The 26,941-nt window shown below is 37.4% G+C and overlaps 2 protein-coding genes across 2 annotated transcripts; both read right to left on the reverse strand.

Annotated features, from left to right (window-relative positions):
* Positions 1-900: 900 nt before the first annotated feature.
* ltn1 (listerin E3 ubiquitin protein ligase 1) lies at positions 901-15,928 on the reverse strand. Its single transcript, XM_055043762.1, is given in 33 exon segments — positions 901-1,601; positions 1,687-1,854; positions 1,972-2,166; positions 3,917-4,137; positions 4,563-4,728; positions 4,818-5,004; positions 5,133-5,210; positions 5,372-5,609; positions 5,835-6,048; positions 6,631-6,775; positions 7,042-7,177; positions 7,260-7,387; positions 7,516-7,629; positions 7,721-7,795; positions 7,797-7,875; positions 7,961-8,171; positions 8,644-8,794; positions 8,879-9,032; positions 9,117-9,356; positions 9,456-9,645; positions 9,733-9,774; positions 9,856-10,065; positions 10,263-10,574; positions 10,663-10,920; positions 11,003-11,150; positions 11,243-11,433; positions 12,955-13,128; positions 13,263-13,443; positions 13,572-13,624; positions 14,490-14,720; positions 15,124-15,222; positions 15,390-15,596; positions 15,794-15,928. Coding segments are annotated over 33 exon segments (5,301 nt in total). The 5' UTR covers positions 15,836-15,928; the 3' UTR covers positions 901-1,538.
* A 3,097-nt stretch (positions 15,929-19,025) lies between these two features.
* On the reverse strand, positions 19,026-26,085 carry tmem135 (transmembrane protein 135). The gene is given in 16 exon segments (XM_055043457.1): positions 19,026-19,426; positions 19,609-19,676; positions 19,782-19,880; positions 20,651-20,727; positions 20,812-20,875; positions 20,996-21,163; positions 21,269-21,338; positions 21,433-21,609; positions 21,702-21,743; positions 22,102-22,148; positions 22,923-22,988; positions 23,070-23,103; positions 23,254-23,314; positions 23,317-23,345; positions 24,042-24,169; positions 25,872-26,085. Coding segments are annotated over 16 exon segments (1,419 nt in total). The 5' UTR covers positions 26,010-26,085; the 3' UTR covers positions 19,026-19,275.
* Positions 26,086-26,941: the final 856 nt, after the last annotated feature.

Consider the following 26,941-nt stretch of genomic DNA (forward strand, 5'->3'; position numbering starts at 1 on the left):
TAATTACAAGCCAGTCTTGGAAGGGTTTTTTTTTTGTTGTTGTTGTTTCGATATGCTTATTTGGAAACCTTACAACGGGGGGCTTAGGTTGGAAGTGGGAAAAGCTTCACCTTGATTTCAGCTGAATTGACTTTATTATGTCTGTCATGAACAGTCTCAAGCTGTTCATGCCATACATGTTAAATTTACTAAACACATCTTTTTATGTGAAAGTTCATCAGTTAGGGATCTCATTTTTAATTTTTTTTTGTTCGGATATGCACATTTTTAACAAATAAAAACCAAAACTTGAGTAAATGTGATTTGCAACTTTTCTGAATATACTGTTCTATCATGCAAAGAAGATGCATTGGATTTTGTAGACATTGCTTGGTGTTTTTATTAAGCTTGCAATAAATTAGAACATCAATTTCTATGAACACAAACCAACAAAATATATTTTTAACACTGAAAGGCATGTTCATGCACCATATTTATGGATTCAACACTTTGATTGCTTTTTGCATAAATTTTTAAATCACTGTGACATTGAGGCAGAGTAGAGACTTCCTTTGCTTTGATAGCAGCCTTCAGCAAACCTGATCTCTCATCTTCCTCTTGAAAAAAATCCCTGAGATTTTTAATGGGCGTTTAGGCTAGAAGAGTTTGCGGCCAAACCAGCCCAGTGAAATCATGATGATTAAATCAGTGTGGGCAGGTAAAAAGTCCTGCTGGAAAATGAAACCAGTATCTTTACTAAAGCGGGAAGCATGTACTGTTTGCTAAAGAGGGAAGCATCTAAAGCTTCTGTAAAAATAAAAAAAAGAAAAAGAGAAAAAATATTTTATGTCAAAAATTCGTGAAGACAGTCAAATATATATTTGCACATGTATTTGTGATGAATCAGGACATTTCATTCAATATAATTCAGAATGTTTTATTCAAATTACTTTTCAACATTTACAGGTGAATTTAGGCACAGTGTAAGACACACAGGCCCCAATATTTGTGTGCATTTGGATATTTTGTCTTAAATTCCTGTTTCTGACAGATCAAATGTCTCTAAACAGATAGTCGCGTTACACTCCTAAATATTAGGAAATTTTTCACCAAAAACTGACTTGGATCTACCATTGCTTCAAGCAGCTTTTCACACTTCAAGATCTTTCTCATATTTCAAAACTCATTTTACTTCCTGTGATAAATCAAATCAATTTAATCACAATGTTTTCTGTCTGTATGTGGGGACTCAAAGAACAAACAGCTACATAACAGGAAATATAAAAACAATCACATGAGGGCACTGATCTTTCACATAAGCAATACAGGAAAAGCACTGCTATGTACACACAGTTTGGGCCACATGTCAGAGTATAGACATCTGGGAGGCTAAAATATGAATAGCTCCAGATTTTGCATAATTTCTCCAGATTGTTTTTAATTACTTGAATAATCCAACAAATTATACAGCATTCTGAAATAAAATTGTGATAACATTTTGTAAGCGTCCAGCCCTCCAGTAAGAGTCGTCTTCTTTCATCCAGAGCAGACACAGAGGACTAAAAGAAGGTTTCTCTGCAGAGCGGGCAGGTGGACTTGTTGCTGGAAGTGAACCATTTGTACTGGAGAAGAAGAAAAAGACAATATCAATGCAAGCTGCCACTGGTTGCTTAAAGAATATTAATACTTCAATATCACATGTCTCACCAGACAAGCAGAATGGAACTTCTTCTTGCAGGTACGACAAGCTTTCTTAGGCAGGGAGTAGTTGGAGCCGTGAATAACCGAAAAACAGATCATGCAGTCCTCGATGCCTTCAAAGCGCTTATCGACGTTGTTCTTCCACAGAGCCAGGCCCTCCATTATGCTGCCGTTCTGACCGTACAAACAATGTTTTTTTTACCCACTAATTCCAGCAAATAAAAACACCCAGCACTTTAAAAACACCTGAGTCTTAAGTGTCTTAAAAGAGTGTATTAATTGTTTTTCTACCTGATGTATGAGGTAGGTGCTGAGCTGCAGCATCCAGTTCCTCCACTGCTGCACGGCGACGCCCACACGTCTCCCACTCTCCACAGTGATGGAGCCCAGAGGGTAGTTCTGCGGTAGCTGAATCACCAACTCGATGTAGATATCGTCCACGGAGTACATGGCAATCACCTCTCGCGCTGCTGAGCGGGCTTTAACCTGAGGAGACATAATTTTAAAAAATATATATATATACATATAATCTTAATACCATAGTGGGGGTCTTCCAGTCAGATAATCAGGCAGCGGATATACAATTAAACACCCAGTTCACACTTAATGGACTGACACAAATGAGAGTTCATTAAATTTAACAGAACAGTATAATGTTGCACCTTCATTAAACTGCAATGATGCATCACAAAATTTGATTAATGATTCAACATCATACCTACTGGCAATCAAAGGATGGAAATATTTAACAAGTTCAAAATAAAAAATAAAAAAAAACATTTAGTTTAGAATGAGAAAGAACCAAGAAATAAAAGGTGATGGGAATCTGTTATTTTTATGTTGAGTAGTGTAAGGCAATATCAAAATCCTATCTCTTTTTTATCTGTGAATGCTGTGAAGAAGTGAAGAAATGATGTTCCTTTATGTATCATATAAATGTAATATTTTTTGAATCATAGTCAAAGTGTTTTTCTGTGCAGCTGGAAACGGTGTACAAACTAATGAACCAAGATGTGTCTACTGCAGTAAGTTTCCAGGGTTGCTGAACTTCCCCAGACAGTTATTTGGGAACTCGCTGTTTTTCCCGTGGCAAAAGATTGTTTTTGCTCCCTGACTTTTGTCTGGACCTCAGTCTCTGAATTGTGCACTTCACAATGCACTACCCTAAGGACCACAAGCCAACAACAACACTCTGATGTGGATAATGTTATTTGGTGATGCAACTCAAACTTCGCCATAAGTTTCCAGCATCCTGGAATGCTGGAAGCCTTTTGTACAGCATGTCAGCTGCTCATTTAAGTTGCAGAAGAGTCAAAGACCGTCGGCAGATCACAGAAAGGCTGAAAAAGCCAGGAAATTATGCTAAAATCCAGTTTAATATGTCAACTCTAAAATGATTGTTTTTGAATAATTATTAAAGTTTATGGTAGGCTTTTCATAGAGAGACTAGGAAGACTTGACAATGACTGGATAAAAATATTTTCAATCCTGTTCTTAGCAATCTGTATTGTCTCAAATCTGCATTAGCAGACTTTAACTTATAAAATTAAAGGATCAGAAATTAGCTATAAGATTCTGCTAGGTGCATCTCCAGATTAGTGTAAATTGTTTTCTCTTTTTAACCCTTTGGGATCTGTCCAAAGTGTATAAGCTTAAATGGTCAATATTCAGCCTTTTGTTTCCTCCTCTACTTTGAAAAGTAAGCTTCAAACTTACGGTAAATATGTCTTTGTTGCAGTATAAGAAATGTTAAACCAAAACCAAGCAAGAGGGCTTCTAAGCTTCCCAGAGGCTTTCACATAAGAAAATATCAAAGCCTGCACCAGAAACGACAAACTATATTCTATATCAAGAGAACATAGCTGACAAATCAAGAAATTTATTTCTGTTAAATATATTTGAAATGTAATATGTAACAATGTATTGTCTATTATATGTTGCATGACTTTGTGTTCTTGTGTTTATGATGTAAAGCACTTTGAAATGCCTTGCTGAAATGTGCTATACAAATACAATTTGATTGATTGATTGATTGATCTACATTAGAAACAACTTAAATATGTTACTTTCCATTATGTCATGAGTGATTAGCTTACATCTTTTAAACTTGACAGTTTAGAACGACTTAAGTCTAGAAAATTACTGTTTCAGAGCAGGTACAAATTAAGAGTTTAACAAATGCTTTCTGAAGGTTGTCTTGTACGGTATGCAGAGTGCATTTAGCTCGCTAACTTACAGTCATGCTGTCAAACATCTGAGTGCTGTCGTGGACCGAGGAGATCTCCTGGGCCGACAGAACAGGACTGACGTATTTACTGGTGAACTTCTCCACTGCAGAGCTCACTCTCTTCTCCTGGCTGTTCCACCACAGACGCACCATGGCAGGCAGGTCCTGTACTGTGCTGTAGTACACACTGCAAGCCAGGTGGGGGAGCTCCCATTCAACACCAACATTCTCTGCAGTCAATTCACAGCACAGAGAAAATGAAGAACTCTAACCCTTTTAAGCTTTTTTTGTTTTTTGGTTTTTATTTACAGACTCAACCATTAACGTATATGATTGGGCTGAACACACCGTCATGCCATTTGTTAAAAATATTTAATGTTGAAACTTTGAAAAACATGGAATTTTCCTTCCACTTAACTATCCTATAGTTTGTATTGCTCTATCACATAAACTCAAAAAATACATTGAAACTTGTTGTAACTTGGTGTGAAAAGTGGTGCAAACACATTTACACAGCATCAAATCTTATTTAACTTGATTTGCACATGTTCTTAGCAGGATTTGCTAAATTTATGGATATAGTTTGTTAAAATGTGCAAACATTCAAAGGATAGAAATAGCTTTGCAATATACTAAAAGTTTCGATGTGACTTACTGTCAACTGTGAGAAGCAAACTCTCTGTGAAGAAAGTTTTACTCTCCTTTGTCTCTGTCCCCTGGCCTGGGCAAATCGGGTTCTCAGGCATCAGTTTGAAGAGATGGAGGAGCAGCTTGTTAAGAGAGCAGCTTCTCTTCAGATACTGAGCATAATGGGCACGCAGCTACATAAAAAAGTGTGACAGTACATCAAAATCAACTCCTTTAGTCTTTATAAACCCACTCTTACAGTAGAAATTAGACAAAGACTCACATGGGAGGGGGAGGATTTGAAAAAAGTAAGGAGTAGTTTCCATGCAAGAAGGTAAGCCAGTATGCAGGAGTATTCCACGCTGAGAGGCTGGACCACTGCAAACTCTCCCACCTGAAGCGCTGTCAGAATGCTGTCACACAACTCTTCACAGGTCGACAGAATGGCCATGAGCGCAGCTGGAGGAGATCTGAGATCAAACACACCACAACTTGAAAAAAATATATATAATTGTTTCATTTTATTTATTTATTTACATTTCTTTTTTTTCAATTATGTATTGCGATGAGGCAACAGAATTTTCCTACTGTCACTTACAGACATGGCTCATCTCTGTCATCATCAGACTTATTGCTATCGCCTTCGGCATCACATTCAGGCAGCTGTGGCATCACTCTGCATAGACAAAAAAAAGCTTTTTTAACATTGTGTGCAAACTTTAGCTAACCTGACAGAACAGATCTATAATGTTGAATTTATTACTACAGAACAGACTTACTGCAGTGTTTTTCTGACAGAATCAAGTAATTCTCACAACAAGAAAGAAAAACCCTTACTTCTCCAGCATATGGTGAACCGCTATCTGCAAAGGCCTAGCCTTGAACAGCAGCAGGGGACACAGAGTGTTCAGCAGGGTCTGCAGAGGCTCTGGCAGGTTGGTCTTTTGGTCCGCTATAAATCGTGGCGGCAAGGAATTTTGGTTTAGTTGCTGGACTGGAACGTAAGTCAGAGCCAAACCAACCGACTGGAGAACAGCCATGGGGAACACAGGGTCATCCGGTTCAGGAAAAGCCTCTGATTGAAGCAAAGATAATAAGTGAATGAAGATGTTAAAATTAGGACTGGTATTTACATTATTTGCAATGTGAGAAATCTTTAGGAGAAATCCATTCTTATCCATTTCAAGTACTTCAAATGTAACATTCAAACATTCGAGGAAAATTAAGCGCACTGAGCAGTACCTGAATTATTTTACAAATGCAGTACATTTACTTGCTAACATAAAGGCAACACACATACCAGTGATTCTCACTGGCAGGGGCAAAAGGATGTTGTAGATTCCCTCTATGAAGAAATCTTTCCATTCGCCAGCCAGCTCGGTTGGCAGCTTCTCCAGGACGTCAGAGGATGGCGATGCGAAGAACTGGTTTAGCGACACGATCAACGCAGAGTTCTCGCACACAAACAGCTGTACCCATGGGTTCCACAGACAGCTCACGTTCTCACTGGCAGTCTGTGTTTGGATAAAGTCAAAAACTGAGTTATGTTAAAAAAGAAAACAGCGGCTCAGCTCAGAGAACCTGATGACAGGACCAGCATCATTCATCAGCTCCACAAATCTGGTCTATGAGAATGGCAAGATAAAGCATTTTTTAAAAGGGAAGACACAAACCATTCAAGGAGAAGAAGGTAGTTCAGTCAAATTACAGTAAAATTTAACTCTTCACTAAAGTATGTAACACAACTAACAGCCCACAGTGATACATGGTGGTGGCAGCATCAGGCTGTGGGCTTTTATTCACTAAGGACAAGAAAGTTGGTCAGAACTGATGGGAAACTGGAAGGAGTTTAAAACCGAGCAGCACTGGGAAGAATCTGTCAGTAGAGCAGAGTCATATCTACCAGCACGAAAGAGACTTCAAACACAGCTAGAGCTAAAATGAAATAATCTGTGGCAAACTTTGAAAATTACTGTTCCACAAACGCATAGAAATGTGTGGTTGTGATGTGATAGAATGCGCCGTGAATAGTTTTGTGAGGCAGTCTAAATTATAATACAAATTGATCTCAAAATCTCATGTGAGCGTTGTCTCACCTCCAACCAGGCCAACATAGAGCAGAGCAGAAAGTCCCACTGGTTTCCCCCAAGAATAGCTGGACAGTGAGTCACCGACCAAGACAAGAATCGAATCATCTCCACATTGAGATTCAGTTGTTCAGATGTCGTTTCGGACAAGTCACTGAAATACACAGATGTGGCTAATTTCACAGCAATAGGTGAACTGATCTGTAACAATGTCAGTTGACATATCAGCATTTTCTGAAAGCATAAAGTATCTAATCTACAGATTAACCTTGTTTTTTTTAAAGACATGCTGCAAATCTTGAACATGTGAATGAGCCACAATGTCAACTTAGTAATTAACAATTGTAGTCTAACTGCTTAAATTACAGCAGTATCTGCTAGTTTTAACGAAATAAAAATGATAAAAGTTGTTTCATTTACCAGCTAAAGAGAAACCAATCCTCCCTGTTGTTCCTCCATTCCATCAGAGTGGCAAGGACAGCCTGAATGACCTCGTCTTCTACCGGCGTGTTGGCATACAGGCAGCACAGCAGCACTGCCAGACTGCCATAAACATCTGCAACACACAGCCAACATTAACTACTTGCATATATAAATCTATAAGATATAGATTACTGTATAGTGCTACAGTATCTCACTTTCATCTTCTTGCCAGTTGATTATTCCAGCAGTAGCCAAAGCAATCAGAGTTTCTCTGTCTTCTTTAGCCATAAGTGGGCAAAGCACCTGCAGCGTGCTCAGTTTGCTCATATTCACTGGGAAAAGACTGATTAAATAAACATATTTAATATAAAACAAAACAAGAGCTACAATTTCACAGCTAAAAATGTATAGAAAAAAAACAAAAAATCAGATACTTTCTTATAAAGTCTTTTATAAGAAAGTATTTCTTACCTATCTGCACTATCATAAAGTCTTTTTAGAGCTCCCCTGCGAGTGGCTGCCAAATCGTTGGAGTGAATGTAGTTTTCTAGTGTCAGAGTCCACAGACCTCCATCTGTCACAGACCTTATGGTCAGAAAAGGAGAAGAATTTAATCAAAAGTTAACATTGAATATTACTTTTAGAAAGATGAAAGAAAGCCTGAGGTGAATCTGACCTTGAGTACAGGGTCTCTAGTAGAGATTTCATTGGGACTTTGCTATGGAGTCCATCTGATAGTCCCCATTCAGAATAGGTTGTGATAAGCAGATGCTACCGGGGGCCGGAAATCGAGCTCCTTACACCACTGCAGCGCATACAGCACTTCTGAAACTGTTGAAAAGGAACAAACTTATGAAAGCATCAAAAACTGGTAGTAGAAAACAACTTTGTTCTTAATAGAGTCTTGTCTGTGTACCTGTGCCTGTAAGATTTGGGAGGAATGAAGAACACGGCGCCTCCTTTTGGCCAAAAGCTAGAACTGCAGCAGTCTGGGCCACAATTCCCAAGACGGCACAGACACAGAGGTGAGCAGGCAGCCTGTTTGAGTCTCTGAACTTCCACATGTCCTTAGAGGGCTTTTCACAAACTCCTCTGTGACGGTTCGACAGCAAAGGAGATTTGACCCACTTAAAACAAGTGAAAAAAAATGGAGGTACTACATGAATGTTACATGTTTTCCTTGTGCCGTGTCTTGCAAAGTATTCCTACCCCTCAAATATTTATTTTGTCACACTAAGAGGAAGAACATCAATTCATTTTGTGGGAATATTATCCAAGACCAGCACAAATTAGTAAATAAATTAGAAATGGATGAAAAATTACAGTTTACAACATTTTTACTAAATTCTATGGTGAAATGCATATGTTTCAAGACTCTTTACATTCTATTGGCCTAAAATGAATCTACTGCAATCAATCACCTTTAGAGGTAACCTTACCTACAACACCTTGGTGTAATTTAATCTTGGTGTGAATGCAACTGTTCTTTGCACTGATCAGTCTGTTTAACATTACTCAACAACAGATTAAGTAACATACCAGACAGTCAAGGGAACAATGTTTGGAAGAGCGTTGAGGCTTAGGTATGGACTTGCTAACCTGAGGACACAGAGCGTGTCTGATTCTGGTCCATTCCACCTGGGTCGGTGTCAGAAGAGCAAAGAATTGGCTGAGGACAGAGGATGCTTGGTCGCCAACAGAGACAATTGTTTCCACCAAGTTTTGGACAGCTCCGACTAAACCCTGCAAGCTAAAATGAAAAAAATATATATAATAATCCAAGATAATACAACAGACCACTCTAAAAAAATAAGATCCATGCACAAAGATTTACCTTTTAATATCGAGATTGACGGTCAGAAGCTGCTTCATGACCCAGACGGCTGCACTGTGTAGGAAGCCGCCTTGGCGGACCTCGCATTCACAGTGTTGCACCAGTGACCTGACTCCAGCTACACACACTTTCTTCAGCTTATCCAACAGTGATTCTGAAAAGTAATGGCAACGTGAATTTGCTCTTTCTTTCTCTCACAGCTGAATTAGACATTTTTGTGCATTGTGTATCAACCCACCAGACAGGTGAGTGTGTCTTTGATCTTGCGCAGTCAACTGGAAGACGGTCAGGAGGAGCTCCTCAGCAGAGAGGAGCAGCAGACAATCCTGGACAGAGCAGAAGAAAGAGGAAGCCACGTCGCAGATGAAGGAGATGAGTGGCTCCATGTTGCCCGCGTCCGACAGACTCTTGGTCTCGGACAGAGTAGCGTGGAGCTTCTCCAACATTTTCTCCATGTACACCTCCCCTATTAAAGACTCTAAACACAAAACATATCAAAATGTAAGACATGTCATCTTTTTTTGTCAAGCAGAAAGAAAATCTTTGCAGTATTTCTGCACAATTTCTCTTGAGTTACCATTGTTGTTGTTCTGAGAGAGAACAAGGCTGATAAGCGTCCAGCTGTTGTTGCTTATGGGGGTTTTGGGAGCATTCGAGTTGTGCTCCATCTTGCAGAGCTCTTCAGTCAGTCCCAGGAGCTGCTCGCCCAGAATCGAACCTTTCAGCCAGTTCCTGCAGCTTGCCTGAGTCTTGGGATCTTTACATGCCTTCACAAGTTAGAAAACAAAGTCAAGTTGTCTTTTCTAAACAAAAACCACAAACTGGTTTAAGTCCGATGAAAACTGAACACTTACTCTCTGAATAATTTGCAGGATAATTCTCCACTCCAAACCCATCTAGAAAGAAGAGAAACGGACCATTAAAAAAAAAAAAGGTAAAACTTCAGTTGTATATCAAACAAATGAGGATGAGGTTACCTTGGTGGTGTGATTAAGAATGTGTGTGGTCTCCTCCTGGCTGCAGCAGGACAGTGAGCTGAAAACCATCTCCACCAGGTGCTCGGTATCACTGCGGCCCACCTCCGCCAGCCATACGACCACACGCCTCAGCAGAAACTGAACTGCTGGATTTTTCTCCCCTGTCCATTTATCATCTCCAGGTTTAATTTCATCAAATTCAAGTAAGGTCTGAAATAAGTAAGATAAAATGTATTCTAGTATGAAGCTAAAAATGCCACTTTAGGAGTTCTGGTTTGAACGCATTTACAGACAAAGAGTTGCACAATATATAACATTTGAAAAGTAATCGCAACATTACTTATTTTACTTAACTAGATTTTGCAGCAGAGAAATCATTGTCAAACGAAAATAGATCTTTGACTTACACTGAAAATCCTGGGTGTGTGAAAAGACTGCAGGAGAAGGGACAGAAAAACAAGATGTTTCTCTGAGTTTTTCTCATTCACATGCACGAGGCACAGCTGAGCCAGCTGGCACACGCCGTCTTCAAAATGCTGAGTCTGTAGGGACCCAAACACCTTCTCCTGCACAGGCTCTGACACAGTCTGTGCAAACTTTTCGACTCCCTCTCCCTGAATTACTGATTTCTCATCCTCTTCTGTCTTTGTGAGACACATCCTGACAGATTTCTTCTTCTGGGTTTGTTTTTTGCTTATTCTCTCAGGATTACGCATGACCTGGAGAGATTCAAGAGAGAAAAAACCAGCTCTTATTTCAAATATATTTTACTTGACACATTTTACTAAAGCGTAAAAGTAAACTCACCTGCAGCAAAGTGGCTACGCCTTCCAAAGCTGGAAGATCAACGTCCTCGTCATCGACAAACTGCACACACAGGAGACAGAGTTCCTCCCAGAAGTCAGCTAAAAGTCTCTTGAAGACATCCTTGTTGTCATTTTTCTCGCCTTCACCATGTAAACCCGCCCTCTTCTCCCAGGAAATTAGCATTTCGGTGATCAGCAGAAAAAGAGGCCCATTCTGAAGGGAAGAATTTCTGATAGCATTTTCTATCAACGGTAGGAGCTGCAGAAATAGAGCAAAACACTTTAAGATCCATCCGAGTTAGAAAATGTTGGGAAAATTTGGCATGACAGCATAATCACACCTGCTGGGAAATGAGCATGCTCCTTATTTTCTCCTGAGACTGCTCGTCCCCGGCGTTCTGCATTATGCTGTACCTCAAGCACTCAACAAAAGACGTCACTATGACTGCGCTCTCCGAAGGGCTCGTCACCGCACGCTCACTGGACAGGCTGACCAACACAAAACACGCAGAAATATGGGAATTACTTTTGGAAAATGCACATCGGATAACATTTCACATATAAAAGCACAAACAAGTTACCCTTGCAGGAATGCGGTGTAAAAAGTGGCGCAGAAGTCCAAGTCAGGATCTGTGATTTGCTGCGGCAGTTTACTGAGAAGAGGCATGAGATTCGGATGGAGCCCTTTAGCCATGCCTTTACCTCCTTCTTTCAATAAAGCCCATAGTTTAGGAAGAAAGCCTTTCTTGGCATTTACATGTGTCCAACAATCCTGAAAGATTTTGAAGAAAATGAAGAAATCACACAGAAGAAACTATGGATTTTAAAGAAAATGGAACCTGAGATGCATTGTGTGAAAAGCTAAATATATCCATGATTGAATTGTGTTTAGAACCACTTCAAGAACTGTTTGTTTTCTGTATCTCTCAGCCTCTGACCTTATTGAGGAAGAATTCTGACTCACATTTTTCTAATCGTCTTTTACACAACTCTCTTCAAAATTTCAGTCTAGATTTTGTTCCCATTCTCTCACCCCCAACTACTCTGTTAAAGATCTGATGTATTCAGGATTGTGTAATGACACAGTTTGGGTCAAGCTTCAGCTTTCTCAAAATTTCCACTCAAATATTTTGGAAGAAGATTTCATAGTGTCTCTTTAGTCAATAAGTTCTTTCACCACAGTGTTGTTATACAGTCACAAACACAAGACCCTCTTTATGCTCCTTCTGGCCATTCATAAATCAGCGAATTAAGCCAGATATGTCCTGCATAGGAAGCATCTGTCAAACATCTCCTAGTCTTTAGGGGGAAAAAACATTTAACATGTTTTTGTGCCTCAAAAGATTTTGATTCATTATTCTATGATTTTTAACAGCTAATGCTAGAGCTGTCTAGTAACTAATTGACGCAAACAACCATGTCTTAAGTCCAGAAATCTGTTCCATCTCTGCACACTTTAGTGTGATTTGTTAAAAACATTTTAATGGTGAGACAGACCTAAAGTATTTAGTTAAAGGAGTCAATGCTGCAACAGGCTCAGGTCTGGGATTTTTGACGTTGCAGAAAAAAACATACCCAAATTATCACACTTCCACCCCACATGCCTAACAGCCAGTATGAGCTGTCAAAAGCTTTACTTGTCTACACTGAAGTCCAGTAGTTCCTTCAATTGGTGCTTTGCAAATTGAGTTATGCTACCATATTATTTGTAGACTAAAGAGACAGTCTCCTGGCTATCCTTCCAAACAAGTCAAAAGCTAGAAATGACTAGTCAAAAGCTAGTCGTTTCAGGACAATTCTAGTAGTATTGTCCTGAAATGTAACATTCAACATCTCAGTCCTGTAAATTTTGAGATGCAGTTTTTGGGTTTATTGCACAGCCTAATTCCAACTATTAAAAAGTTTAGCAACCCTCAGTGTTTTTCACTCCGAAATATCCCTCCTTTGTTTCTGGTAATAAAATAGGTAATAATATATTTTCATTTGATCTACCAATAAATATATAGAATGTAGCATTTTTAGTTGTATTATCTTTGATTTAGCTACTGATTTCACTATTAAAACCAATTTTAGACAACATATAAACATATAAAGAACAGCTTTTGTTTTACTCCCCAAACAGGATAATGAACATGAAGGTCCACTGTACAGTATGTTTTAGATGTTACTCTGCTCCAACAGAACTGATTCAGCTAGACAGGAGTATGGCAGCAGAGAAACCCCTAAAACATGCAGGACAGTGGACTCTGAGGAGCAGAGTTGGGACCCTCTGGAACAGGTCATTCAAACTCACAGGAATAGTGGACACAACATGAAGAACTGCCTCCCACACGTGAGGAAGCACAACAGGGTCTGTGTCATCAATATTGAGGAGAACAGCAGGGCACAGTCGTGCTGCTTCACTCTGAACCAGATCTGGTGTGAATTCACACAGAGCACACAGCATCTCAAAAAAGGCTCCTCTGACCTGTGGAGCAACAAACGTGGTTAGGGCAACTCAGTAACGACTGATAAGGAGTCGCTCTAGTAACAACAACTATCTAAGCAAATGTTCTTGTTCAAATCTTATCGCACTAAATGTAAACGTCATTTAATGCAAACCTGTGGAGTCTTGTGCTTGCTGTATTTCCAGAACTTCCCAGAGTTAACCAGTAGAGTTAATCTTTTCTGCAGAGTTGCCCTGTCATTCTGAAGCAGTAGGGAAAGCAGCCTCTTCACCCCCAACAGCGAACTGGTCAGCATGCGAACATATTTGGTTTCTCTTTCCTCTTCTGTCACACTTCTGTTGAACAAGAGAAATCAGTGCCTCAGTAAATCTTTTTGTGTTGGTTTTCAAAAATATATAATTACTGCACACATACAATAAAGGAACAGACAGAAGCTAAGATTATGAAAAGGTTTTTAACATACTGTGAATCACTGAGAGTGTCTGCGGTTTCCTTTAATAGAACATCTTGAAGCACCTGCAACACGGTCATAAAATTATGTCTTATATACTGAAGACATTCAGAAATATTCAGTTTCTTGTCACATCACAACCTTTCCTGTCATAGTTTTCACATAAAAATTTGCTGAAGTAATTGCCTTTGATAATGATTAATAGTAAACTGAGACCAACTGTGTGAAATTAATCAGTGTAAATGCAGCTATTCAGACGTCAGAGGTTATCAGAGGTGTGTTTGACAACATTAGTAAATAAAGAGCATTAGAGAAAAAAGGAACATGGCATGTGGTTCAGGGATATACTTAAAAACAAGTTTAAAGCAGGGTTATGTTTTAAAGCAATATCCATTGGATATGATGTGAAAGAAGGTTCTCTGAGGTCAGATGAAAAAAAAATCCAAGATTTTGGTACATATAAAAAGGGCGTTGTGATGTAAAAAACTACACTTCAACAACCTAAGCACACCATCCCTATGGTGACACATTATGATGGTAGCATCATGCTTTAGGATCGCTTTTCTTCTTAAGAGACATGGAAGCTGGTCGGAACCAATGGGAAGATTGATGCAGATAAATACAGGAAAACCCTGGAAATGCCGACCAATGGAAATGGGTAGGAGTAAATCTCAGTCGTGTTAGAATGGTGTAGTCAAAGTTCAGCTCTAAATAAAATTCTGTGACAAGACAGAAAATACTTGTCTTGTATTTTCTGTCTTGTCACAGAAAATACAGTTTTATGCAAATAAAACTGAAACAAAACACCAATGTTTGCAGTTGCACAATTACATAACCTTTAAGAGTAGGGATATTTATGCAATGTACCACTTCTACGTATTTTAGCACAAGAATCCACATTTCTGCAGAAAAGTTAACATTTCCACTCACAGTAAGGATCTCATCCTTGCAGAAGCTGAGAGCTTCAGGTTGTTTAGCAGGTGAGAACGCAGCCTGAAAAGCCTGGCAGGCAGCAGAGGCCGCGGGTGTGTAAGTGTCACACTGCGAAAGAATCCAGTGGCCCATCAAACTCTTCAGAAAGGGAGCCAGGCTGCGACGCACTTTTAGCACCAGCTGTTCAAAAGCTTGCTGAGTGGCCTCCCTGATACGGCGATCATGGTCCTAACAGATCAAATGAGAAACACAGAAACACTTTAATGCACGACTGTAAAATTAGTTGAAAGATTAATTATTTCAACTATTAAAAACACTAGAGCTCAAAACCAATATTTATTTTAAGGATTAAAATTTGAATAAAATATGCTGCAAGTAGCTTTGAAGCTGTTACACTATTAGTTATATTTATACATCAAATCGTGTCTCTAATGTTTAGTGCATCACAGTACACACTGTTAATTGTTGTGCGTATAAATCAAAAATATAGTTATTTTGTTTTAAAGCTTAAGGAGTAGAAAAACAAATAGCCAACTTACATCACTGGCAAATTGGTTTATCAAATCACATTATGTAAAGTGACTATGCTGAATAGATAACTGGGTGAATGCCAGGTGAATTAACAACTTACCACTGATATCTTGCAATAAATTCTGGGCCAGTATGGCAGAACTCCCTTCACCTCTTCAGCATCCCGTTCCTGACACATGGCCCCAAAGTCCTGCACTGCCTGCGAAGAACAAGCTTATAAAACACACTTTCAACGATGAGAGCTCGAAGGTGATGTTTTTATTCATGTTCTCAGAACCTAATTTTTACAAAGAACACCAAAGTTTGCAAGAGTCATAATATGCGCATTTTCCTGTTTCTGCAGATCATCATTCAGCTCAAGCTCACTTTCAGTCTGGTGACAACATCCCTCTTTGAGAGTTTCCTCAGCACTAGGCGGAAATCGGCATCCACCAGGTTGTCTATTTCCTCCGCTCCGTGGACAGCTGGGACATAACTCAGCTCAGAGGTGACCGTCGTATCGAAGCCCACAAAGCCCGGAATGGCACCCCCTTCCCGGGCCAGAACCTCAGCAGCTCGGCCGCTGCTGGACGGCTGATTACAGGAAACAATTTGTTTTAACACAGCAATGGAGGGAATAAAAAAAACGCCTGAAGATCAATTTATGGTCATCACAGTTTAAACATGCGTCGTTTTAGCTGAAACGACGAGCTAATACGAAATTTGTATTAGCTCGTGTTAGCTGACTTTTTACCGTCAACGCTGTATCGCAGACATTGGTGGTTGCTTACCCGGACATTTCCTTTTGTTCGTTGTTTGTTCTTTCCCCCCATGGTGATCTATCTACATTTGAACTCTTTAGCTTATACAAATGTGTTCTTACTCGCTATCACACAGGGACCCCAACTCGGAAGTGACCAACACCAACTCAGTCCTACGTCACCATAGACGTTAACGCATTTAAAGCAACAAGGAAATAGTCTATCTCCTCGCTTTTTGTATGAAACAAAATATGTTCGCCAAAATGACTAATGATAACTAGGCATGTTGTAAATATTGAAAGCTGCATCGAAATAATTAACTTAATGGAATTCTGTTGAGTTGTTTGATTTTCATTTTTTAAAAATTTAAATTCCGAGTTATCCGAACGCAGCAAACTAAACAAAGCCATGTGACTTATATGGTTTCCTTTCAAAATCTTTCAAAATAAAGGAACATCCGGAAAAGCAATTGCGAAAAAGAACTCAAAAATCACAGGTCAAAGATTTAAAAAAAAAAGCCCCATCAAGCACTTTTAGTAATGATAAAACTGGTATAAGTAAGTGTCCTGTAGTAGTTTTTCTTACCTAAATAATTATTCAAATTCTAATTATCACATGTAATCAACTTATTTTCTGGGTTACTTCTGAGTCAATACAATTTTTAATACAACTAACCAAAAAGAATTTTTCAAAACTATACTGAACTGTACTTATTACATCACATTGCAGTCCAATTTTTGTATAATTGAAATCTACTGAATATTTTAACTTAATTAATGGAAACCACACACCGATGTGTTTATAATATACACACTGTTTATAATCTATACAAACATAACCAGTACAAAAATGACAAACGAGTCCTGCATTTGGATTGAGAATCATTTTAATATAAACCTTCTTAGATGAGTAAATTCCTAAAACAATTACAATGTAACTATCAACAGTATATGTGTGTGTGTGTGTGTGTGTGTGTGTGTGTGTGTGTGTGTGTATATATATATACATATATATACATATATATATATATATATATATATATATATATATATATACACACACACACACACACACACACACACACACACACACACACATATACACACACACTTCCTAAGCACTTGTCATATTAGAGGTCAGGTGCATCTCAAGCTGAGCTGCATTCAAGTGATTGCATAATTCAACGTTGACAAACTGGCATTTCAAATAACTTCCATAAATAGGTGTGTAAGATTTCACAAACTGTATTGTCTATATAACCCTGAACTGAAAGTAAATTTTAAAAAGCACAAATGTTTCTAAGTTTTATGATGACAATCACCTTTAAAGTGAGCTTGTTTTTCACTCTTCCAGGAACAAAATCATTTAAGCATCTGTGTCGCTGTTCAAAAAAAAAAGAAAAATGTATTGTGCACTGATATTTTTCAATTTCTCCAAATTCTTGTGTGTTGTGTAGTGAAGGTAGTTTGAACAAAAATCTACATTTTAAATACCTTGCTGCTGAAATGTGCCATACAAATAAAATTTGATTGATTGATTGATTAAAAACAACAGATTCAGCATTAGATTTATGCAAAAATTAATATGCCAGTAACAAATAACATTCTGAAAATGCCTTTCAACACAAGTTGAAATATGAATTATATCTAACTCTTATCAAACATTGACCCTTTAACTATGAAAAAACTGCAGAATTGTAGGCAGTTAAATTCAGACACTCAAAACCCACCACCTACTATTTTTATGCTGCAAAAGTATGGTAGAATAATCTCATTTGACTGCAGGGTCACTAAGTATTTCAATAAATAGAACAAACTGGTATATAGACAGACCTCCACAGGTACAGTTCTAAACATTTTAAGTGTTAATTACCAGTTAAATTTTGTTGAGAAAAAGAAACAAATTCCACTCAGTAAGTACAATAATCACAGGCAGCGTTACGATTCCTTTCTTGATCAAAATTAATGTCACTGTTTGCATTCCTATAGTAAAATTATTTTTGATAACATCTAAAGGTTTTTGTTTTTATCTCAGTCATATGTAAATGTGATCCAGTTTACAGGAAACGAGCATTGACTGAAAAAAAATTATATTGTATCATACTCTGATACAAGTATGAATACACCCAGGAAAACTGGGTGTATTCGTACTCTAGATGAAGTATCTTAAACGTTCTGGCAACACTCAAACATATTCTTCTTTTATAAGCTGCTGAAAAAATATTAATTTTTTATGGCTGGCCAACATGTATTTAATTAATGTGCCTGTGATCTTTTTTAAGCTAATTATAAAGAAATTATTTGATTCATTATTTTTGGCTGGAATGAAAGGAATTATATTAAGTGTTCACTCATCACCTTCCATTACTCTTTTTTATCTAAAAACAGAAAATATCTGGTCCAGGAAGATAAAACATGCTAACTGGTAATGCACCGTTTGGTCTTTGATCTTTTTGTGGTTCAAAATATATTTCTATGAAAATATAGAGGAATTAAAAAAAAAAACTTTCAGCTCAGTATACACACACATTCACACCAGTACCTAACAAAGAAGCTACTTTCTCTGTATTTTATTCACAGTCTTTGCTTTCCTTCCCTTATTTGAACAAACCCAATGAAACAATGCATTCACAACTAACAGAATATTGACTTAAAACTGAAAGATATGCCTGAAAAAATGTTTTATGCAGTAAACTAAAACTGCTAATATCATAGGTCCTCCTGAATAAGGAGCTGAACGTTGGAGGCCATAATGAAACTTGAGGTTATTTACATCACTTTAGTTTAAATTTCGGCATAAATTGTATTTCCTGTCAAACAAAACTGTAGATTTTGTTGAGAAGGCTGGAAATAAATTTCCCCTTTATTTTAACTTTAAATTTCATAAACTAGAGAATATTGGATTTTCTGAAACCTTTAAAACATAGTAAAAGGACATCTCTGGTGTTTTAAAGTATTTGTTTATAATCTTGTTACATTTAAATGTGATGCAAACATTAGTTTAACATACTTTTTACTAGATTTCTTTTATTAGTTATAAAAGTATCCTTAACATATATCTTTTTAAAATGGCTGCCTTTAATATGCAGTCTTTTTGCCAAAGACTGCATATTATAACAATTTGTTAACTGAAGACTGATTGTCAGTAGGTTTGAAGGTTATCTAATGTCAGCCTGGACTTTAGTCAAAAAAAAAGAGATTCCTTGTGAGACTTCTGCTTTTATCACTTTAATTACACTAGAATTTTTTTAAACAAAATGATGTTTTGAAAGTAATAATGGATCTTTATTTATTTTTCCCAGCTACCTGTAAGTGTTCAATCACTTACAGTATGCTTATTTGTGCTGGTTCACAAATGAAAATCACAACATCCTGCTTTGACCCAATCTTCAGATTTTGAATCGCTACAATATTTCTTCTTCTCAGATATGTCACCTTGACAAAGCCCTAAGTAATTGACTGTCCACTTTCTTCTGTCTTTTTTTGTCTTATTTCAAGACTTTTGCCTCCAAGTCACCCAAGCTTAGCGTCTCCTCCAGGTGGAAGCACAGTCCGGCCGATTACAGTGGCGTAGCTAGGGTCCAACATGGGCACAAACCCTTTAAAATTCCTGGACGCCTCTGTCCCAAACACGTCGAGCAGCTCTCGATTCATCAGAGCAAATCTAGAAACAAAGACATGGAATAGTCCTTAATCACCATGAGAACAGAAGAAAGTCCAATGATTGAGTAATTTAGTATGTTTTTCCAGAGTTCTCTGTTCTTTATCATTTTTAGGGACATACACAATTTATTTGTTGTGTAATAAGCAAAGGCAACCCTTTATTTTTAAACCATATGGACATACCTGCCCTTTGTTAAACGCAGCAGGAACTTCCAGTATGAAGGTCTGAGGTTCTGCACTTCCATTATTGCCTGTGGAAATGTCATGAGCCAAACTTATCATTAGTCAGCAGAAAAAAATGCACATGAAGCATGTTCATGTTAGTACCTGGGTGTTTTTGTTACAAAGCCACTTACAGCATGGAAACAGATAGAAGTGGAGATGGCATAAATAATCGTATCTGCATGTGGAAAGTAAGGGAACCGGCCAGCTTCAATGCCTCTGAAGTACATGGTCTCAAAAAGAGAGATAACATTTGGTTAGTGATAAAACAAGCCTAATTCAGATAAATTTGGATTAAGTCAACACTGGATATGAACTACAATTACTAAAACATGTCAGCTTGACACAATTTTTAAGTAACAGTCAGGAATATAAATTTGAAGCCTGTGCTGCTACTAATGTGATTTTTCAGCTGGTTTACATGTCACTTTTAACATAGCAGGTAATCTGAGTTTCACAACTTTAGAGTTTTATCTTCTAATTGAAAGAGTTGAACAAGTTTGTGTTCATGAATGCCGTTTTATCTTATTAAATTATATTAAAGACTGTAAAATAAGAACAATATTTATGATTACTTATAAAGTTAACCTAATAGAGTTACTGCTGATTCAACATCAACCACAAGCTCTACCTTTTTCTTTTCTTTTTTTTTTTTACAGGAAGTTGACATGCTTGATTTACAAGATGGCAGCTGGTTGGAAATTTACAACTGGTTTGGGTAGGAACATATTTTTGGTTAAAATCCAGTTGTAAACAGATGAAACACAAACAAATCAGTTAGACTCAGTTGCCCAAAACCTGATAGATAAACTTTCAAAAAACAGGGACATGAAATGAGACTTTTTCAGATTAAGTTTATAGTTTCTTTTTAGCTTAATTTTTTGCTTGCATTGAGTTTATTCACTGTAAAGTGTTTCTGCCTCCTTGAAATTAAACCATCACCAGTGACATTTATTTCTATGACACAAAGTGTGAGTCTGCTTTAAGATGTGGTGTGATTTACCTCCACCAACTTAGAGAAGAGGTACATGGTTATACTTGTGCTTTTGTAGAAGAACATCGAGACACCAGCCAAGAAGCCTGAAAGGACACAAAGGAGAGGGAAAAGGGACAGTTGTGAACAGAACAAAATCACAGAAGATTGCTCTGCAGGATTTTTCTTACCAGCTATCAGTGCATGAAGTTCATCATCAATGTTACGCAGCCAGCGCAACAAGCAGCTCGTTCCCTAAAAAAATAAGGCAGAACATTCTGATGAGTCCATGAGAATGAAAAGAGAATATGAAAGCACAGAAACATGTAACATGCATACAAGTTAAAGAAATAGAAGAACACAGAGTACACACACCTTATAAATACTGACAAAAGAGCCTAGAAAGGCCCCCAGCTGGAAATTCTCTTTATTGTAGAAGACAGAAGGCAGCCGAGATGGTTTGGAGAACATCTGCCTGAAAGCTGAGGGCACTTTGAGACAACACTGGATGAGATAGCCAACACTGAACATCCTGACAAAACCCTGAGGGGACAATGATGGAACATCAGGATTTCTGGTATAGTATTTGCATATATACTCAAAGCACATTACATCCATTGTTTAAGGAAATCAGATAAGAAGCCTTACTTTAACACAGTAGGAAATGCAGTTATCCTGGTAATGTTTACAACATCTGTGTCTTGGACCACGCTTGCATCTGAATCATTAAAAATACAAACAAGTTAGTACTTGCTGTTAATTACAACTGAGGTATTTGTTTTTTCTTATGTAGAGATGCTTTTGATTCTCACATTGATTCCAGCAGCTTCCTGGTGTAGGCGTTCAGAGTTTTCCTCTTATGGTCGGCTTTTTCTGCTGAGACCTGTGTGTGTTGGGTCTCTATGGCAGCTGGCCTCTCAGGGGGCTGTGTGCCAACAGAGTCTGCCATGTGAAAGTGAGTTGGAATCTCTTCTTTCCCAATAATGAATCTGTAAAACAACACAAACTCAAACTCATCAGACTCATCAAAACACTTCTGACATTTGAACCTGAAGCATAAACAAAATGAGGGGTGACTTACTTTAGTGCAGAAAATGCAAAGCCTTTAAGACCGTCATTGCTTCTGCAAAATAAAACCAAGTTCATCTCAAACTATTAAAGTGATTTGTTTTTCCTCTTTTTTTTTCTTACTGAGTTTTTTTAAGTATTCAAAGAGCTTGATCCATTTCAAACTGTGTGTGTGAGTGTTAGTAGTTTCATTCTACCGAGAACCTACATTTATTTTATTGGGATTTTACATGACAGACCAACAGAAAGTAGAGCAGAAGAGTGAAGTAAAATGATACAAGGTTTTTGTTTCTTTTTCAAATTCAATTCTGAAAAGTGTGGCATGGATGTGTTTTCTGCCGCTCTGAACAAATAGTTTATGCTTAAAAATAGTTTAAATGTTACTCAAAATATGATGAATGCAACACTCTTACCTGAAGAGAAACATGAAGATTGATGCAGTTATGCAGAACAAGAGCACCTGATTGGGAGCAGCATGAAAAATAAAATCAGGACTATAAGAGAAAATATTTATTTTTGTAATTTGAACACGTCAACACCATGACACTATCAGTTTAGATATACAGTTAAAGTGGTAAGACGATACTTCCTGAGTAAAAGTAATATCTTCACACAGATCGAAACTAAGACTGCACAATTTATCACAGCTATATTGTCACTGCAATATCAGTGACAATATACAAGGGACTCCAAATGTTACGACTGAATCATTTACACTATGAACTAGATATTACATTTTACACTAATGTAATATTTAGTTCATTAAGGTCCAGCGCCAGTCCTGCCAGTTTTAGCTCCAACACAGCAGATTCAAATAGTCCAACGACTTCCTCAGCATGTCAAAGTTCTGCAGAAAACTGCTAATGAACCATCATTTGATTCAGGTATGTTGAAGCAGGACAATAGTTATAACATGCAGTTCCTTGAGGACTGACTTTGTGCACCACGTATGAAGCCAGTAAGAGCCTCAGATGCTAATAGAAGAAAATAAATGACGCTGCTAAAGTGTAGGAAGCACAGATGACAATGAGAGGAAAGAATATAGGCATATTTCAAGTGACATATCTCAATTTTTATCAATAACATAACATGGCAAGATTTCCTAATATTTTGCAAACAAAATGTGTTTTCATATTTGATTTCAAAATAGGAATTTGTGCATGGTGTTTTGCTAGCTGTGCTGTATTCCCTCCAACAGATTTAATCATAAAGAAGCACAAAGGCTTCATCTCACCTCTCCATGTCTAATGGGCTTGACGATGCCTCGTGTCACTGCCATGCGGAACAAAGTCTCACTAGCCTGGCAAAAAAAAATTTAATTCAACTAATAAATATAAATGCACATATGAGACACATAATTTGCAACAGAACAGAATCTTACAAGATTTGCCATGTATATTGTCAGCAGACCTCTCCTGGAAAGAAAAGACAGCAATATAATAAAGAAATATAAGTTATTACAATTAAAATCATCCAAGAACCTAGGGCCAAAAATTTACAACATTCTATTATTCTCAATGGAAAAAATATGCAATAAAAATTGAAGAAAAGGAAAAAAATCTCACCTGCTCTTCCGCTCCAGAAGGATGGCGATGTAGGAGGCTGGCAAAGCTGCCCCAAACCCGTGGACCATGGGTAAAACGCTCCTAGCAATTTCCTGAAGTGAGACAAACACTTTCACTTGAAAAACGCCATCACAGTCCAGGCTTTCAAATGGACTTGATTACAGGGATTCCAAAGGAAATTCAAAAAATTACCTCTTTTTACTTGGGGTCTGATATCCCACTTAGTTTAAACCTAGATATATTTTCCACAAAGCCTTTGGCTGGAATTCTGAAGGAAACACTTCAGATCAATTTTACTCACATCTCTTAATTTGGGAGTCTAATGCAAAGTTGGATTAATATAATTGTGGAACATGATGAGGTTGAACTTCTCAGAACACAAAATATCTCTTTTTTAGTAGCTCAGGATCAAACTGTAAACTTTACTGTCACACAAGTACTGTTTGTGCGTTGTAGGTATCATCAAAAAGAGATTTTCCTAATAAAAATATTTGTCTGATTTTCTGAAAACATTAAAGTGACTTTTAGACTTTATTTGTTGAAAACAAGTAAGGTTGTAATTATAGTAGAAAATATAAGCATGCTTGGATAGTTTGGGTAGTAATGCAAGAAAACAATATTCTGAGATTTAACTTCAGATTAAAACTGTCAGCAGGTATTTTATAATTTATTAAATTCTGCAGACATGTAGACATGAAAAATGTATTTAAAAAAACTCAAAGCTGGTTTTAAAAAGCAGCATTTCTAAAATGTCACTTTCACATTGAAGGACGTTTGGAACTACTAACCTGAGAATGCAGAAGAAAACAATGAAGAGACTTCCATTGGTAGTCAGGAAAGAGGTAGACCACAGGATCTCAGGGAGAAGCCTCTTTAAATAATAATCCTTCTTCTTTCTCCGTAGAATTGCTGCTATCTGCAAACACAGTCAGACAGTAATCACTGTGTTTGCAGTGCTCAATTTGAGACAAGTCATGCTTAAGTAATTAGCATATACTGAGCACCAAAAAACATTTTACTTCACAATTAAGCTCTGTAGTTTACTGGTTCAGCACTGCTCTCAAAAATCATAAGAAGATGCGATAGGACTTCTGATATTTATCACAGTGCTGAATTCAATACTAACTTCATTGTCGATGAGCATCTGAAATGAAGGTAATTTTATTTATAGCAGCTTAATCTAATGTTGTCTATTTTCAATGTGACGATGCTATGCCACCCTGCAAAGAATTCCACAGAACATTTGCCCCCTTCTTTAAAATGTTGCTATTGCTAAATCTGAAATTATTTGCCCACCATATTTTTTTCTGTTGGTGTTGAAGGTAAGATGTGGATAACTTAGAAGTGTGGCTAAATTTCATTACAAAGCACTATTAATAAAAGCAGAACATCTATGGATGAATTTGCAGAAAAACAGCCTGATTTAAGGAGATCAGACTGCATTTATAGACAGAGTAACTACAGGTGTAAAAAGGGCTTAACTGTTGGCTAAAATAAGACCTACACTTTTAACCTTTCTTACAAATAAGACATGTTTCAATTTATACCAATACACTTAATCTAAAGAGCAGAGTGACAACATTCAACTTTAAAACTCTAAATATTATTTTAGCAGAAATAATAATTGTTGCTCCTTGATTTAAATATGTTATTTTTGCTCCACATAGATTTTTTTGTTCAAATAAAAATCTGAAATCATGGTATTTTTAATTAAAGTTATCATACTGTGAGACGTTCATACGGGCCTATTCAGAAAGTACTGGGAAGGCCTGTTATTCCTGTAGTTAGTTTACACACTTGCTACCCTACACAGTCGTACTTTGCTCAGACAAGGCAAACATAGCTCTATTTTTATTGGTGCTTAACTAATGAAAGTGACCTTGTGTGTTTTTACTAGATCTAAAGTGAAAGTGACATTATATGTGCAGCTTTGAGTTAAACCTTAGTTTAAATTGGTTAAAAATAAAACACAAGATTGCATTGAAACACGTAAAATGTATATTTTTCTCTGGGTCTAGACCTTAAGACACGTAGTTCTACATGAAGACTTTAAAAGGAAAATCTGTAACAGAGCCTCTGGGTTATAAAGTGTTCTGTGGTTCAGTCTCTGACTCTATGAATACTGTATGTTCAAACTGGGCCGGAGGGGGAATAGGACATTGAAGTTACAGGCACTGAAATATAAATGCAGCACAACCCTATTTTTACCAGCCAGCGTACAATGGCATCTGAGTCACGCAATGGTTGTAAATATTACTAGATAATGTCAATGCAGAAGAGAGTTTAACTTCTAAATGTAGTAGTATGTCAGAGATATTCATAGTACTGAATGTCTGAATATTTTTCTAGCAAAACGTTTCAGAGTTTGCAAGATAAGACAAAGCTTACTCTGAACTAACTAAACTGTTGACAGAAAAAAACTTTTCCTCTGTTCATGACGTCCTGTAAAGAAACACTGACGGGTTTCATTAGGCTAGCTTCTCTGTTTGTGTAGCAGGACTCGAACTTGCACCTCAGTTGTAGCATTAGCTAATCCGTAGTGTCTTTCTCACAGCAACTCGATTAGCTTGACAACTTTACTTAGCTACCAGTCAACAGACAGACTCAAAGCAACTTACCAGGTAAAGAGGGGCGTAAATTTTGAAGGACACCTCCAGAGCCCCCTTAGTTATGTCTGCGGCAGACTGCACACACGACGGGTGCCATGTGTGACCGACCTCGTAGCAGCTGTGTGGTATCTTGCTTAAAGCAGCCATGTCTGTGAGACTGAACTGAAACACACTCTGCTGCAGCAAGGGCGGCAGCACAAGCGCGGTGTGGGGGACACGCGCACCATGGGCCCAACACGGTCGGTGCACGTATGCTGCGTTCACATTACCCCGGAAATCAGAGCTCATCGTCAAGTGCGGGTTTCAAAGAGCTGTTTTTTCTGCTCACTTATCCTGATTTAAATTTGACAGTAGCCAGAATATGTACTGAATGAAGAAATGTTAGTTTTAAGGTCAAATTAGTGGAACTTTATTTATTTTTTTCTAATTGTAGACTGAAGAGAAAATATGCTTAAAAGTACACTTTATTGAGTAAAAGTTGAGCTTTCCGATATTTAAGAAAGATGTAAAAACAATCCACGCAAACAAATGGAAAACAAATATGGAATAATAGATAGTAGGAAAATCGCTCTAGTTTTTAAAAATTGAATACAACCAATTTCCTAAAGTGAGACAAACACTTTCACTTTGAAAAATGTCATTACATTACATTCAAAAATAAAAAATAACTTCCAAAACGAGCCTCTCATTTAGGCTTTTTAAATAGAACAGAATCATTTTTGGCTCAGTTATTAGAAGCTAATATGGAAGGCCCAACACCCAAATGTAAGACACATGTCACTAAACTGATGCATTGACAAGCAGGAACGCTAATTTAAAAAAAAAAAATCTTTGTTGTTGCTTAGCTTTACATTTTGAATGAAATAAGCTTGAATTTTGTCTTCCTTTTTAGTGAAAATACGTCTTACTATATTTGTATATGTTGAGAATGCTTTTCCACATAAACAAGGAATGCTTTTCCTTGTTTGTGTGGAAACACAGGGATTTCTGTCAGGTGCTCACTCAACGTATAACAGGTTGTGACTAAAATAATCCTCTAATTTCTAGACATATTAATCCAGTTATTAAATATAATAGTT

This window comes from Poeciliopsis prolifica, unplaced genomic scaffold, assembly GCF_027474105.1.
Source record: "Poeciliopsis prolifica strain line A6 unplaced genomic scaffold, Auburn_PproV2 SCAFFOLD019, whole genome shotgun sequence".
NCBI classification, from domain to species: domain Eukaryota; kingdom Metazoa; phylum Chordata; class Actinopteri; order Cyprinodontiformes; family Poeciliidae; genus Poeciliopsis; species Poeciliopsis prolifica.